The sequence below is a fragment of the Coregonus clupeaformis genome, chromosome 21, assembly GCF_020615455.1.
Source record: "Coregonus clupeaformis isolate EN_2021a chromosome 21, ASM2061545v1, whole genome shotgun sequence".
NCBI classification, from domain to species: domain Eukaryota; kingdom Metazoa; phylum Chordata; class Actinopteri; order Salmoniformes; family Salmonidae; genus Coregonus; species Coregonus clupeaformis.
In genome coordinates, this window is record NC_059212.1 from 1,955,449 (window position 1) to 1,973,197 (window position 17,749).

General features: G+C 42.2%; 1 protein-coding gene across 1 annotated transcript; it reads right to left on the bottom strand.

Annotated features, from left to right (window-relative positions):
• Positions 1-560: 560 nt before the first annotated feature.
• On the bottom strand, positions 561-17,321 carry LOC121534878 (zinc finger protein 614). The gene is made up of 3 exons (XM_041841486.1): positions 16,289-17,321; positions 16,081-16,141; positions 561-2,217 (listed from the first exon to the last, which is right to left on the bottom strand). Exons 1-3 carry the CDS (start codon positions 16,658-16,660, stop codon positions 1,256-1,258), a joined length of 1,395 nt encoding a protein of 464 aa, XP_041697420.1. The 5' UTR covers positions 16,661-17,321; the 3' UTR covers positions 561-1,255.
• Between the last annotated feature and the right edge of the window lie 428 nt (positions 17,322-17,749).

The window sequence follows — 17,749 nt, forward strand, 5'->3', positions numbered from 1 at the left end:
CATTGCCCACACGTTTGCATATTTCTGCCACAGCGGTGTTTACCAAGACCTCCATAATGGAGGTGAGCTGTTTGTGAAAAGGAACAGAAGTCGACATTGTGGCCGGCAAAAGGACTGACATCTTGTTATAACCGGGACCCTCAAACTATTTTCTAACCTAATCACAGGCAAACAGCATTTGTCTATGAGTCAGTTGATGTTGTTATAGGGTTTCTATTGTCAGAACAATAACAGTTGTGACAGAGGCTCCAACCTACTGTAAATGACGAAGCCTTCCGCACGGCAAGACTGTGTGACAGTATTACGCCAACCACGTTTCAAAATTCTTCGCCAATGCAGTTGCTTTTTGGAAATCATTGCATACACTGCGCACGCGCCTGTCCACCATGGACTACAGACATACACTACAGTCTGAAAATGGTTATTAGAATAATAAACTATCCATAGAAATGGAATTAGAACTGATAGTACATTTAGGTTATTATGCATATGATATGTCGGAGTCTCTCTCTACATTTTAGAATAGAGGATACAGAGATATGGAGATGCAAGCATCGAGATAAAGATGATTATCGCCATTTATTTCAACAACACCTTGGATCCAAACAACATCTAAACACAATTGTCATCAAGAGATACAATATAATACTGTTCTATTTAATTATGTGGATTGACCTACACACAACAATATCCTAATGGAACATGAAATGGTCACATTTCTTACATGTTTTCAAAGTCAAAACATTTTTTAAAAAAAGAATCTTAAACCTAACATCGGTGTGGCTAAATGTGGAAATAAATTGAAAATGACACTAAAGTGAAAACAAGCATTTACATTCCCCAGGAAACATTCCCATGCATTGACAGCTGATTAACGGCTCCAACTTCTCTCTAGTCTACAAATTAACGCATTGATTTACTTGCCATTGTTAATTTTAACAGGCTGTTGATGAAAACAATTCTGTTGATATACTGATTCGTTGTGGTCTTCAATTGTTCTTAGTATACAGTGTAATCATAATTGTAACATTTCTGTCATTATGCTGCCATTTTAGTTTATTTAGAATGGCAAGATGTACCCACATACATTTAAATAAATTCAAATCTAGGAAAATTAAATGTTCTAATACCTAAATAAATAGATAAAACTTGTAATAGTGATCTAATCAATTTTATTCCGTTTCCCATTGATTTGTATGCTTTGGGACAGTAAATGGTTAGGATTGCACTCTCATGCACGTCACTTGTTTCAACTTCACAAAGGCCTCACATTGGGGTGGTGTTTCTTCAGGTGTAACGTGAGACTGTATTTCACTATGAAACTTTTCCCACAAAGTGTACACGCAAACGGCCGTTCTCCTGTGTGTACACTCTGGTGCGTTTTCAGATGGGCTGACTGGGTGAACCTCTTCCCGCACTGGGCACAACTGAATGGTCTTTCTCCTGTGTGAATCCTCATGTGCACCTCGAGGTTCTGAGACGTCATCAGACACTTGTGACAGAAAGGGCAAACAAAACGCTTCTCCCTGCTGTCAGCGCTCCCTTGGACCTCGCTCCATTGGGGATGGTTAGACTGTTTCTCATACATGGCAAAACTCATCATGTCGGGTCCATCAAAATTCGATGCTGTGTTCATTCCCTGTGTCAGTTGACAGTGAGCGGGACTCACGCCTGAGATATTTTCGAGGTTTCGTTGGAGCGGAGAGAAGGTCATCTCTGGCTTAGCCTGTTTGGTCCACGCAGAGCACATATCCATCTCTAATTCGATAGGCTGAGAGTCAATCATGTCGATATCCCTCCTATCGCTGTGAGTCCCTACTTGACTGTTAAAGGTGACAGCTGATACAGTGGGAACAAGTGGAGGCTCTGGGTGGACCACAAGCACATCAGAGTCTGTTCCTGAGGCATAGGAGCAAACCAGCTCTGCTGTTTCCATCCCTAGGTGACCAGAGGAACCAGGCTGATTGGGGGTTTCATGCAGTGTGTATTGAGAGCCCAATATCATCCGTTTCCCGATACTTAATCTAGATGCAGGGCGTTTGAGAGTGTGCTTCGATGTCTCTTTCCTTTGCTCACCCTGGAAGATACTGTTATCTTCATTCTCTTGCCAGTCCATCTTCTTGCTCCTGAACTGTGCTGGACTGTCCCCTTCCTTTATTGCATTGGGGGATGTATGGGGAGCCACACCATCTCCTCCCACGGATGACACATTAACACCTGGAGGAAAATATCAAACAAAACCATTGTGTTAAAGATTAAGAACTACATAGTGTAGAACTGCATGGTGGGAGCTAACTTTCTGAATGGTTTTATGGGACATATACCAGTAGTAGGGGGTTATGATTACCTCATTTGATGCCACTATCTGAATCTGAGTGCACAAATATGTCATCACCTTCTCTCTCTCTCTCTCTCTCGCGAACAAAAATAAATGCAACAATTTCAAAGATTTTACTGAGTTACAGTTCATATACGGAAATCAGTCAATTGAAATAAATGTATTAGGCCCTAATCTATGGATTTCACGACTGGGCAAGGGTGTAGCCATGGGTGGGCCTGGGAGGGCATAGGCCCACCCACTTGGGCGCCAGGCCCACCCACTGGGGAGCCATGCCCAGTCAATGAAAATGAGTTTTTCCACACAAAAGGGCTTTATTACAGACAGAAGTAAGCCATCAGACAATCCGGCAGGTGAAGAAGCCGGATGTGGAGGTCCTGGGCAGGTGTGGTTACACGTGGTCTGCGGTTCTGAGGCCGGTTGGACGCATTGCCAAATTCTCTAAAACGACGTTGGAGGCAGCTTATAGTAGAGAAACAAACATTACATTCTCTGGCAACAGCTCTGGTGGACATTCCTGCAGTCAGCATGCCAATTGCACACTCCCTCAAAACTTGAGACATCTGTGGTATTGTGTGTGTGACAAAACTGCACATTTTAGAGTGGCCTTATATTGTCCACAGCACAAGGTGCACCTGAGTAATGATCTTGCTGTTTAATCAGCTTCTTGATATGCCACACCTGTCAGGTGGATGGATTATCTTGGCAAAGGAGAAATGGTCACTAACAGGGGCGTTAAACAAATTTGTGCAAAAAATAAGAGAAATAAGCTTTTTGTGCGTATGGAAAATTTCTGGGATCTTTTATTTCCGCTCATGAAACATGGGACCAACACTTTACATGTTGCGTTTATATTTTTGTTCAGTACACAGTACCAGTCAAAGGTTTGGACACACATACTCATTCAAGGGTTTGTCTTTATTTTTGACTATTTCCTACATTGTAGAATAATAGTAAAGACATCAAAACTATGAAATAACACATATGGAATCATGTAGTAACCAAAAAAGTGTTAAACAAATCAAAATATATTTTAGATTTTAGATTCTTCAAAGTAGCCACCCTTTGCCTTGATGACAGCTTTGCACACTCTTGGCATTCTCTCAACCAGCTTCATGAGGAATGCCTTTCCAACAGTCTAGATGGAGTTCCCACATATGCTGAGCACCTGTTGGACCACTGAGTGAAGGAAAAGCAGCCAACTCAGCCCAAACCATCTCAATTGGGTTGAGGTCGGGTGATTGTTGAGGCCAGGTCATCTGATGCAGCACTCCATCACTCTCCTCCTTGGTCAAATTGCCCTTACACAGCCTGGAGGTGTGTTTTGGGTCATTGTCCTCTTGAAAAACAAATGATAGTCCCACTAAGCGCAAACCAGATGGGATGGCGTATCGCTGCAGAATGCTGTGGTAGCCACGCTGGTTAAGTGTGCCCTGAATTCTAAATAAATCACAGACAGTGTCACCAGCAAAGCACCCCCACACCATCACACCTCCCCCTCCATGCTTCACTGTGGGAACCACACTGGCGGAGATCATCCGTTCACCTACTCTGCGTCTCACAAAGACACGGCGGTTGGAACCCAAAATCTCAAATTTGGACTCATCAGACCAAAGGACAGATTTCCACCAGCCTAATGTCCATTGCTCGTGTTTCTTGGCCCAAGCAAGTCTCTTCTTCTTATTGGTGTCCTTTAGTATTGGTCTCTTTGCAGCATTTCGACCATGAAAGCGTGATTCACGGTGTGGCTGAAACAGCCGAATCCACTAATTTCAAGGGGTGTCCACATACCTTTGTATTTTTTTTACATGTATTTTAGGCACTCCATATATACAGAACATTCGGGAAGTATTCAGACCCCTTGACTTTTTCCACATTTTGTTACGTTACAGCCTTACAGTGAGGGAAAAAAGTATTAGATCCCCTGCTGATTTTGTACGTTTGCCCACTGACAAAGAAATTATCAGTCTATAATTTTAATGGTAGGTTTATTTGAACAGTGAGAGACAGAATAACAACAAAAGAATCCAGAACAACGCATGTCAAAAATATTTGCATTTTAATGAGGGAAATAAGTATTTGACCCCCTATCAATCAGAAAGATTTCTGGCTCCCAGGTGTCTTTTATACAGGTAACGAGCTTACCTGTATAAAAGACACCTGTCCACCGAAGCAATCAATCAATCAGATTCCAAACTCTCCACCATGACCAAGACCAAAGAGCTCTCCAAGGATGTCAGGGACAAGATTGTAGACCTACAAAAGGCTGGAATGGGCTACAAGACCATCGCCAAGCAGCTTGGTGAGAAGGTGACAACAGTTGGTGCGATTATTCGCAAATGGAAGAAACACAAACTAACTGTCAATCTCCCTCGGCCTGGGGCTCCATGCAAGATGTCACCTCGTGGAGTTACAATGATCATAAGAACGGTGAGGAATCAGCTCAGAACTACACGGGTGGATCTTGTCAATGATCTCAAGGCAGCTGGGACCATAGTCACCAAGAAAACAATTGGTAACACACTACGCCGTGAAGGACTGAAATCCTGCAGTGCCCGCAAGGTCCCCCTGCTCAAGAAAGCACATATACAGGGCCGTCTGAAGTTTGCCAATGAACATCAATGATTCAGAGGAGAACTGGGTGAAAGTGTTGTGGTCAGATGAGACCAAAATCGAGCTCTTTGGCATCAACTCAACTCGCCGTGTTTGGAGGAGGAGGAATGCTGCCTATGACCCCAAAAACACCATCCCCACCGTCAAACATGGAGGTGGAAACATTATGCTTTGGGGGTGTTTTTCCTGCTAAGGGGACAGGACAACTTCACCGCATCAAAGGGACGATGGACGAGGCCATGTACCGTCAAATCTTGGGTGAGAACCTCCTTTCCTCAGCCAGGGCATTGAAAATGGGTCGTGGATGGGTATTCCAGCATGACAATGACCCAAAACACACGGCCAAAGCAACAAAGGAGTGGCTCAAGAAGAAGCACATTAAGGTCCTGGAGTGGCCTAGCCAGTCTCCAGACCTTAATCCCGTAGAAAATCTGTGGAGGGAGCTGAAGGTTCGAGTTGCCAAACGTCAGCCTCGAAACCTTAAAGACCTCTGCAAAGAGGAGTGGAGCAAAATCCCTCCTGAGATGTGTGCAAACCTGGTGGCCAACTACAAGAAACGTCTGACCTCTGATTGCCAACAAGGGTTTTGCCACCAAGTACTAAGTCATGTTTTGCAGAGGAGTCAAATACTTTTTTTTTAATTTTTTTTTTTGTACATGCGTTTTGTTTTGGATTTTTTTGTTTGTTATTCTGTCTCTCACTGTTCAAATAAACCTACCATTAAAATTATAGACTGATCATGTCTTTGTCAGTGGGCAAACGTGCAAAATCAGCAGGGGATCAAATACTTTTTTCCCCTCACTGTATATTAAAATTGATTAAATAGTTTTTTTCCCCTCATCAAATCTACACACACTACCCCATGAGGACATCGCTGCACAGCTAGTTTCAGGTCTCTCCAGAGATGTTCGATCGGGTTCAAGTCCGGGCTCTGGTTGGGCCACTCAAGGACATTCAGAGATTTGTCCCGAAGCCACTCCTGCGTTGTCTTGTGCTTAGGGTTGTTGTCTTTTTGGAAGGTGAACATTTGCCCCAGTCTGAGGTGGATGATGGAGAACAGAGCAAAACCCAAGCCATGAGGTTGAAAGAATTGTCCATAGAGGTCTGAGACAGGATTGTATCGAGGCACAGATCTGGGGAAGGGTACCAAAAAATGTCCCCAAGAACACAGTGGACCCACCAAGACTCTTCCTAGAGCTGGCCGCCCAGCCAAACTGAGCAATCGGGGGAGAATGGCATTGGTCAGGGAGGTGACCAAGAACCCGATGGTCACTCTGACAGAGCTTCAGAGTTCCTCTGTGGAGATGGGAGAACCTTCCAGAAGGACAACCATCTCTGCAGCACTCCACCAATCAGGCCTTTATGGTAGTGGCCAGACGGAAGCCACTCCTCAGTAAAAGACACATGACAGCCCGCTTGGAGTTTGCCAAAAGGCACATAATGGACTCTCAGACCATGAGAAACAAGATTCTCTGGTCTGATGAAACCAAGATTGAACTCTTTGGCCTGAATGCCAAGCGTCACGTCTGGAGGAAACCTGGCACCATCCCTACGGTGAAGCATGGTGGTGGCAGCATCATCCTGTGGGAATGTTTTTCAGCGGCAGGGACTGAGAGACTAGTCAGGATCCAGGCAAATATGAACGGAGCAAAATACAGAGAGATCCTTGATGAAAACCTGCTCCAGAGCGCTCAGGGCCTCAGACTGGGGCGAAGGTTCACCTTCCAACAGGACAACGACCCTCAGCACATAGCCAAGACAATGCTGGAGTGGCTTCGGGACAAGTCTCTGAAGGTCCTTGAGTGGCCCAGCCAGAGCCCAGACTTGAACCTGATTGAACATCTCTGGAGAGACCTGAAAATAGCTGTGCAGCGATGCTCCCCATCCATCCTGACAGAGCTTGAGAGGATCTGAAGAGAAGAATGAGGAGAAACTCCCCAAATAAAAGGTTTGCCAAGTTTGTAGCATCATACCCAAGAAGACTCGAGGCTGTAATCGCTGCCAAATGTGCTTCAACAAAGTACTGAGTAAATGGTCTGAATACTTATGTAAATGTGATATTTCAGTTTTTTATTAGCAACAATTTCTAAAAACCTGTTTTTGCTTTGTAACTATGGGGTATTGTCTGTAGATTGATGAGGGGGGAAAAGAACACTTTAATCCATGTTAGAACAAGGCTGTAACGTAACAAAATTTGGAAAAAGTAAAGGGGTCTGAATACGAATGCACTGTATATATGGAGATAGTTTAGTGCCTAAAATAAGGGGCTAAATACATGTCAAAAAATACAAATCCTTTCCTGACCTTCTTATATCGCTCAGATATAGGACAGACACTTCAGAACAAATGTTTTTAGACTGTTTATCCATGTATGAAGCTGTTATTCAATGTGTTTCTATGGGCTAATAGCAGTAAGGCCAAATTCAGTGTTTCATAAAAAATAAAAAAATTATACCGAAAATTCTAAATCAAATAGCTAAATGATCCTTGGTATGACCATCTTAAAACAATTCCATATGTTAGCCTCTTCCTCTCTGGTTTTATTTAAATTACACAAACATTATTTCCCAGGCTATTATAGCCATATAGTCTAGTTAGGCTATAACACGGAAAATAATGTTTTGTGATAACTGCACTGTGATTTTAATTATGTTTGGAAAAAAACATTTTTCGGTTAGGGATCTTTCTTAACCTTAAGGGTGTGAACATTTAAATGTTCACACCCTTAGACCAGATTACGTGTTTCTGTGCATGAGTTTAGCTAGTCAACGTTGCCATGACATCGACTACAAGTGTAATCTGGGATTTCTATTGGAGAAGCAGATTCTGCCTACCGTAAAACTTCAATTTAAACGCAGTGTCAACTAGCCGCCTATCCCTTTTAATACACGGGCAAATGGCACACATTTCAGCAAATAAAAGACGGATCTAAATTAATTGTTTACGCGGTTACAATGAATTACCATGAAATGTTTACGAGGTTTAATGTTTGATTTGTTACATTAAATAATTCAGTAATGACAAAAAACAATTATGGCAATCATCAATTTTAGCGCCAGTAAGAAACTGCTAGCCATTGGTTGCTAACAGCTGTGAACTGCTAGCTAACTGGCAAGCACAAAAACAGTAAACAACTTCGGGAGTACAGACCATCAGAAACCGACCGATCGTCCCCTCTAGTGGCGAAAATTGGAACTGCCGGAAATGTATAGTCAAAGAGGAGAATAATTATTCTGTCAAGGAAGTATTTTTTTTTCTCAGAAATAGCGGCATACTAAAACAAAAGAAATGTGACAGTGTGTACAGTGGGGGGGAAAAGTATTTAGTCAGCCACCAATTGTGCAAGTTCTCCCACTTAAAAAGATGAGAGGCCTGTACATTTCATCATAGGTACACGTCAACTATGACAGAGAAATTGAGAATTTTTTTTCCAGAAAATCACATTGTAGGATTTTTAATGAATTTATTTGCAAATTATGGTGGAAAATAGGTATTTGGTCACCTACAAACAAGCAAGATTTCTGGCTCTCACAGACCTGTAACTTCTTCTTTAAGAGGCTCCTCTGTCCTCCACTCGTTACCTGTATTAATGGCACCTGTTTGAACTTGTTATCCACAACCTCAAACAGTCACACTCCAAACTCCACTATGGCCAAGACCAAAGAGCTGTCAAAGGACACCAGAAACAAAATTGTAGACCTGCACCAGGCTGGGAAGACTGAATCTGCAATAGGTAAGCAGCTTGGTTTGAAGAAATCAACTGTGGGAGCAATTATTAGGAAATGGAAGACATACTGACCACTGATAATCTCCCTCGATCTGGGGCTCCACGCAAGATCTCACCCCGTGGGGTCAAAATGATCACAAGAACGGTGAGCAAAAATCCCAGAACCACACGGGGGACCTAGTGAATGACCTGCAGAGAGCTGGGACCAAAGTAACAAAGCCTACCATCAGTAACACACTACGCCGCCAGGAACTCAAATCCTGCAGTGCCAGACGTGTCCCCCTGCTTAAGCCAGTACATGTCCAGGCCTGTCTGAAGTTTGCTAGAGTGCATTTGGATGATCCAGAAGAGGATTGGGAGAATGTCATATGGTCAGATGAAACCAAAATAGAACTTTTTGGTAAAAACTCAACTCGTCGTGATTGGAGGACAAAGAATGCTGAGTTGCATCCAAAGAACACCATACCTACTGTGAAGCATGGGGGTGGAAACATCATGCTTTGGGGCTGTTTTTCTGCAAATGGACCAGGACGACTGATCCGTGTAAAGGAAAGAATGAATGGGGCCATGTATCGTGAGATTTTGAGTGAAAACCTCCTTCCATCAGCAAGGGCATTGAAGAAGAAACACAAACACACCGCCCGGGCAACGAAGGAGTGGCTTCGTAAGAAGCATTTCAAGGTCCTGGAGTGGCCTTGCCAGTCTCCAGATCTCAACCCCATAGAAAATCTTTGGAGGGAGTTGAAAGTCCGTGTTGCCCAGCGACAGCCCCAAAACATCACTGCTCTAGAGGAGATCTGCATGGAGGAATGGGCCAAAATACCAGCAACAGTGTGTGAAAACCTTGTGAAGACTTACAGAAAACGTTTGACCTGTGTCATTGCCAACAAAGCGTATATAACAAAGTATTGAGAAACTTTTGTTATTGACCAAATACTTATTTTCCACCATAATTTGCAAATAAATTCATTAAAAATCCTACAATGTGATTTTCTGGATTTATTTTTCTCATTTTGTCTGTCATAGTTGACGTGTACCTATGATGAAAATGACAGGCCTCTCTCATCTTTTTAAGTGGGAGAAATTGCACAATTGGTGGCTGACTAAATACTTTTTTTCCCCACTGTAAATGATAACACATTAGTGCAGGAAATGAAGAAATGTATTAAAATGCTGGCAGTGAATGTTGGAATTAAACACTTAACTATATAAATGAGCAAAAGCTGTAGGCATTAAGGAAATAGAAGCCTGTCTCTAATAGAAGCCTGTCTCTAATAAGCCCCTGTTGTGTTCAGTGATTTAAAGGGTTAATCTACACCCAGAAATAATGTCAATTTAATGAAAGACTGTTTTTTTATCAGTGGGTAAAATACACATTTTCCTCATGATTTAACTTCTAAGTGGCCTGCCTGTGAAAAATCAGGAAATCGTGTACGAACGCATCATAGCTATATAATTCTTGTCACTGGAAATAGGGGATTACACACATTTCATAACGCTTTTAAAACAATTAGCTGCAGTCCAGATCGCCAAATCAGCCAATAGATAGTATGGGTATACTTGTCTAGAACACATCCATCCGTGTATATCGTCATGACAGAGTATAGATTTCACTTAGATGTGCTCAATCTAAACAGTCTACCAAATTATTCACCTCCGTTTCTCCTTCAAGTACCATGTCGAAATGCGCTGTGTGTGTAAGAAACAGAGATATTACATAAAGGAGGAGATAGGAATCCCATTGGCAATGAATGGAGAAACACCCCACCCAACTGACTGTCGACCAATCGCATTCACGTTGTCATGCTGCATCCTTGGTTGCTAAGCTAATCATCACGCAATCCGATTCTGATGTTTCCCCATCTCCTCAAAATTATCTCTCGTGTCTACACTCGACACTTACATGCGACTTCTGCTATAAAGATCACATTTACGAAGATCACATTCAAAAGACGGGTCTACACTCAAAAGTCGCTTTTAGGTCTGATTGTGTTCAGATATGGCTGACCTCTTCAGAACGTGGTCAGGGATGCATCGTGTGCGGATTTCTCCTCAGCCTGGACGCAATCAGGCTAACGAAAGCGCATACACTACCGGTCAAATGTTTTAGAACACCTACTCATTCAAGGGTTTTTCTTTATTTTTACTATTTTCTACATTGTAGAATAATAGTGAAGACATCAAAACTATGAAATAACGCATATGGAATCATGTAGTAACCAAAAAAAGTATCATTCAAGGGTTTTTCTTTATTTTTACTATTTTCTACATTGTAGAATAATAGTGAAGACATCAAAACTATGAAATAACGCATATGGAATCATGTAGTAACCAAAAAAGTATTAAACAAATCAAAATATATTATATATTTGAGATTCTTCAAATAGCCACCCTTTGCCTTGATGACAGCTTTGCACACGCTTGGCATTCTCTCAACCAGCTTCACCTGGAATGCTTTTCCAACAGTCTTGAAGGAGTTCCCACGTATGCTGAGCACTTGCTGGCTGCTTTTCCTTCACTCTGCGGACCGACTCATCCCAAACCATCTCAATTTGGTTGAGGTCGGGGGATTGTGGAGGTCAGGTAATCTGATGCAGCACTCAATCACTCCCCTTCTTGGTCAAATAGCCCTTACACAGCCTGGAGGTGTGTTGGGTCATTGTCCTGTTGAAAAACAAAATGATAGTCCGACTAAGCCCAAACCAGATGGGATGGCATATTGCTGCAGAATGCTGTGATAGCCATTCTGGTTAAGTGTGCCTTGAATTCTAAATAAATCACAGACAGTGTCACCAGCAAAGCACCCCCACACCATAACACCTCCTCCTCCATGCTTTACGGTGGGAAATATACATGCAGAGATAATCCGTTCACCCACACCGCGTCTCACAAAGACAAGGCGGTTGGATCCAAAAATCTCAAATTTGGACTCCAGACCAAAGGACACATTTCCACCGGTCTAATATCCATTCCTTGTGTTTCTTGGCGCAAGCAAGTCTCTTCTTCTTATTGGTGTCCTTTAGTAGTGGTTTCTTTGCAGCAATTCGACCATGAAGGCCTGATTCACAGTCTCCTCTGAACAGTTGATGTTGAGATGTGTCTGTTACTTGAACTCTGTGAAGCATTTACTTGGGCTGCAATTTCTGAGGCAGGCAACTCTAATGAACTTATCCTCTGCAGCAGAGGTAATTCTGGGTCTTTCATTCCAGTGGTGGTCCTCATGAGAGCCAGTTTCATCATAGCGCTTGATGGTTTTTGCGACTGCACTGAAATGTTCCGTATTGACTGACCTTCATGTCTTAAAGTAATGATAGACTGTCGTTTCGCTTTGCTTACTTGAGCTGTTCTTGCCATAATATGGACTTGGTCTTTTACCAAATAGGGCTATCTTCTGTATCCCCCCCCCTACCTTGTCACAACACAACTGATTGGCTCAAACGCATTAAGGAGGAAATAAATTCCACAAATTAACATTTAAGAAGGCACACCTGTTAATTGAAACGCATTCCAGGTGACTACCTCATGTAGCTGGTTGAGAGAATGCCAAGAGTGTGCAAAGCTGCCATCAAGGCAAAGGGTGGCTATTTGAAGAATCTCAAATATAAAATATATTTTGATTTGTTTAGCACTTTTTTGGTTACTACATGATTTCATACGTGTTATTTCATAGTTTCAATGTCTTCACTATTATTCTACAATGTAAAAAATAGTAAAAATAAAGAAAAACCCTTGAAAGAGTAGGTGTTCTAAAACTTTGGACCGGTAGTGTACAGTGGGCGACATCAACAGCACTCCTCCCACAAGTCTCCAGAAAACGTGTGTTTTGGGACTGAGAGGCACCTTTTCATTACAGTGAGGGAAAAAAGTATTTGATCCCCTGCTGATTTTGTACGTATGCCTTCTGACAAAGACAGAAAACAGAAAAACGCATGTACAATTTTTTATAAATTGATTTTCATTTTAATGAGGGAAATAAGTATTTGACCCCTCTGCAAAACATGACTTCGTACTTGGTGGCAAAACCCTTGTTGGCAATCACAGAGGTCAGACGTTTCTTGTAGTTGGCCACCAGGTTTGCACACATCTCAGGAGGGATTTTGTCCCACTCCTCTTTGTAGATCTTCTCCAAGTCATTAAGGTTTCAAGGCTGACGTTTGGCAACTCGAACCTTCAGCTCCTTCCACAGATTTTCTATGGGATTAAGGTCTGGAGACTGGCTCGGCCACTCCAGGACCTTAATGTGCTTCTTCTTGAGCCACTCCTTTGTTGCCTTGGCCGTGTGTTTTGGGTCATTGTCATGCTGGAATACCCATCCACGACCCATTTTCAATGCCCTGGCTGAGGAAAGGAGGTTCTCATCCAAGATTTGACAGTACATGGCCCCGTCCATCGTCCCTTTGATGCGGGGAAGTTGTCCTGTCCCCTTAGCAGGAAAAACACCCCCAAAGAATAATGTTTCCACCTCCATGTTTGACGGTGGGGATGGTGTTCTTGGGGTCATAGGCAGCATTCCTCCTCCTCCAAACACGGCGAGTTGAGTTGATGCAAAATAGCTCCATTTTGGTCTCATCTGACCACAACACTTTCACCCAGTTCTCCTCTGAATCATTCAGATGTTCATTGGCAAACTTCAGACGGCCCTGTATATGTACTTTCTTGAGCAGGGGGACCTTGCGGGCGCTGCAGGATTTCAGTCCTTCACGGCGTAGTGTGTTACCAATTGTTTTCTTGGTGACTATGGTCCCAGCTGCCTTGAGATCATTGACAAGATCTACCCGTGTAGTTTTGAGCCGATTCCTCACCATTCTCATGATCATTGCAACTCCACGAGGTGAGATCTTGCATGGAGCCCCAGGCCGAGGGAGATTGACAGTTCTTTTGTGTTTCTTCCATTTGCGAATAATCGCACCAACTGTTGTCACCTTCTCACCAAGCTGCTTGGCGATGGTCTTGTAGCCCATTCCAGCCTTGTCTGGTCTACAATTTTGTCCCTGACATCCTTGGAGAGCTCTTTGGTCTTGGCCATGGTGGAGAGTTTGGAATCTGATTGATTGATTGCTTTTGTGGACAGGTGTCTTTTATTCAGGTAACAAACTGAGATTAGGAGCACTCCCTTTAAGAGTGTGCTCCTAATCTCAGCTCGTTACCTATATAAAAGACACCTGGGAGCCAGAAATCTTTCTGATTGAGAGGGGGTCAAATACTTATTTCCCTCATTAAAATGCAAATCAATTTATAACATTTTTGACATGTGTTTTTCTGGATTATTATTTTTGTTATTCTGTCTCACTGTTCAAATAAACCTACCATTACAATTATAGACTGATCATTTCTTTGTCAGTGGGAAAACGTACAAAATCAGCAGGGGATCAAATACTTTTTACCCTCACTGTACAACGTTGGAGGAAATACGTTCCTAGCGTGTGAGGATTATGTTTGTTGGCCTCATAATTGCTAGCCAGCTAGCTAATATTTAGAAGAAAAAAAATATTGTTTGACTAGAGTTATGCTAACCCGTTTGCAATCCCTTTGGCGTTGCTTGCTAGCTACAGAGGTTAGCTGGCTAGTTAGCTACAGTAGTTAGCTACTGCCATCAGTAGTAGTTGTGTTATCATATTTTGCCTATTCCACCGTTTGTAGAATGCATACTGGCATTTTAATATACAGTTGAAGTCGGAAGTTTACATGCCATTGACGGTATTAACTGTAAAATACCATATTTGGAGGAGGATTTGTTTTTTGGGGGGAAGTATTACATTTGACAGATGTTGGAATCTGTCTCTTGGGTCTTAGCCAAATACATTTAAACTCAGTTTTTCACAATTCCTGACAATTAATCTTAGTAAAACTTCCCTGTTTTAGGTCAGTTAGGATCACCACTTTATTTTAAGAATGTGAAATGTCAGAATAATAGTAGAGAGAATTATTTATTTCAGCTTTAATTTCTGTCATCACATTCCCAGTGGGTCCGAAGTTTACATACACTCAATGAGTATTTGGTAGCATTGCCTTTAAATAGTTTACCTTGGGTCAAACGTTTTGGGTAGCCTTCCACAAGCTTCCCACAATAAGTTGGGTGAATTTTGGCCCATTCCTCCTGACAGAGCTGGTGTAACTGAGTCAGGTTTGTAGGCCTCCTTGCGTGCACACGCTTTTTCAGTTCTGCCCACAAATGTTCTATAGGATTGAGGTCAGGGCTTTGTGATGGCTACTCCAATACCTTGACTTTGTTGTCCTTAAGCCATTTTGCCACAACTTTGGAAGTATGCTTGGGGTCATTGTCTATTTGGAAGACCCATTTGCGACCAAGTTTTAACTTCCTGACTGATGTCTTGAGATGTTGTTTCAATATATCCACATCATTTTCCTTCCTCATGATGCCATCTATTTTCTGAAGAGCACCAGTCCCTCCTGCAGCAAAGCACCCCCACAGCATGATGCCTCCACCCCCGTGCTTCACGGTTGTGATGGTGTTCTTCGGCTTGCAAGCCACCCCTCTTTTCCTCCAAACATAACGATGGTCATTATGGCCAAACAGTTCTATTTTTGTTTCATCAGACCAGAGGACATTTCTCCAAAAAGTACAATCTTTGTCCCCATGTGCAGCTGCAAACCGTAGTCTGGTTTTTTTATGGAGGTTTTGGAGCAGTGGCTTCTTCCTTGCTGAGCGGCCTTTCAGGTTATGTTGATATAGGACTCGTTTTACTGTGGATATAGATACTTTTCTACCTGTTTCCTCCAGCATCTTCACAAGGTCCTTCGCTGTTGTTCTGGGATTGATTTGCACTTTTCGCACCAAAGTACGTTCATCTCTAGGAGACAGAACGCGTCTCCTTCCTGAACGGTATGACAGCTGCATGGTCCCATGGTGTTTATACTTGCGTACTATTGTTTGTACAGATGAACGTGGTACCTTCAGGCATTTGGAATGTGCTCCCAAGGATGAACCAGACTTGTGGACGTCTATAATTTATTTTCTGAGGTCTTGGCTGATTTCTTTTGATTTTTCCATGATGTCAAGCAAAGAGGCACTGCGTTTGAAGGTAGGCCTTGAAATACATCCACAGGTACACCTCCAATTGACTCAAATTATGTCAATTAGCCTATCAGAAGCTTCTAAAGCCATGACATCATTTTCTGGAATTTTCCAAGCTGTTTATCCATTTAAGTAAATAAATGCCAGGGCTATTAATTGAAGTTTTACAGTATATTCATACTGTACTGTCTTTGCTATAACTGATGAATCTGGGAAACACAGAATTAAACTGGGAAACACAGAAATAAACTATTGCGTAATTGCATCAGATGCCAGTTATGTTATGAGCATCTGTCCACGAGAGATTAACTGATCAACATAACTTAATCATACTAGAACACCTCCACAGATCTGCACTCTACTTACCTTCCTCATGTCTGTCACTGTCCTCCGAGTCCTCATCTTTGATAAGTACCACATCGGGTAACTGCAACCAATCATAATTGCATGCAAAACATTTGGTAAATAATATCCCATTCTGTATTATTGTTCAATTAGAATTTACGAATAGTGGATAAACAACACACATTGGGGATATAGCTAGCTTCTGAAAGAGTTGAATATGGGAACTGACCTCTTCTTCTTCTACAAAGTAGCAATCTCCAGCCGTTATTGTTATCCCATTACTTTTATGACATGTGTCCTCCTGCTGCGACTGCTTTGGATGGATACCTTCATCAAGTGGGACTGTTCCTGTAACAACAGCTTGAGTTCCCGCTTTCCCATCGATTCCTCGCGCAATTATAGACTCAATCAAATGCAGTTTCTTCTTGAGGTCCTCGTTTTCCTTGTAGCTTCTTGATATTTCTAATTGCAAAATCGCATAACCTTCATCCATGACTTCACAGATGTCGGCCACGGCTGCCTTGGTCAACGCCCCCATGATGGACGCTAACTGCTCGTGCAAAGCCTTGGAATTCCACATGGGTCCGGATATTCTGCTCATTTTCAGGCCTAGTCTGTAGTTACAGCTAATCGTTTATTGACACTTGAAAATGTATCATAATATTTGGGTGGTACTAAGGATTTGGAAATAACGATGTGCGAAGAGTTCGTCCATCGGGATAATAGCTTGCTAGCTGGCTAAGCTACAAACAATAGGAAAGGGGCGAAGAAGAGATACTTCCTGTACCCCCACACTCAGTTTTCAAAATAAAAGTTTTTAACAGCAGCCTTGGTGAATGCGTTTTCTCGTCACAAATAGATGAGTTAGCTGATAACGTCACGAAAATGATGCGCACGCTTCAATGGGGCAGAAGTCCGGGTGTTGTGATTCTGAATGGCCAGATAGCCTGCGTGGAACACTGTATTATCGGCATATTCAACAGCGTTTAAGAAATGTATTACCTTCAACAGTGTTATCCTGTGATCAAGCCGTCATTTTTTTTGCTAACGGGTTAGCAATTAGCATGTTTGACATTTCAGGTGGAAATACTACTATTATGTTTTTGATAAGCGGTATAGCTAAAAGAATACGTCCCGTATAATCGGTATACGGTCCCAAGTTACTGGCCACCTTACTATTTTGTTCAATTACAAGATATATCCGTTTAATTTTGTTCAAAAGAGACATACCAACCTCGTCTCCGAAGTGTTTACTAGATAGATGGCTAGCCTTCCGGTTGAAAGAAGTTGACTTACCTTTCAACTTTTCATTGCTTAGCCCGGTGCGCCCTCCTGTGGACTCATAAAAATGGTTCTTCAACAAAGTATTTTTCATTGTAACCAAATGTCTCATAATTTGTTTTACATATTCAACGTATGTTTTGAGAAAGTAGATAACAGTTTAATGCTAAAATATAAATGAGGATGAATAATTTACATCAAATCAAACTTATGTGCATTGACAAACAATGAAAACACTGTGTTGGAGTTTGTGTTGAAGAGATGCACTTGGAAAGTAAGGGAAGAAATACACAAGATGGGTTGAATAAATATACAACAAACAAACATAGTTGCCCACACTTAGGTTTTGTTGCTAAACAACCAACCCCTATATTCGGGATAAGCTATGTATGTGCACCTTTGATATCCT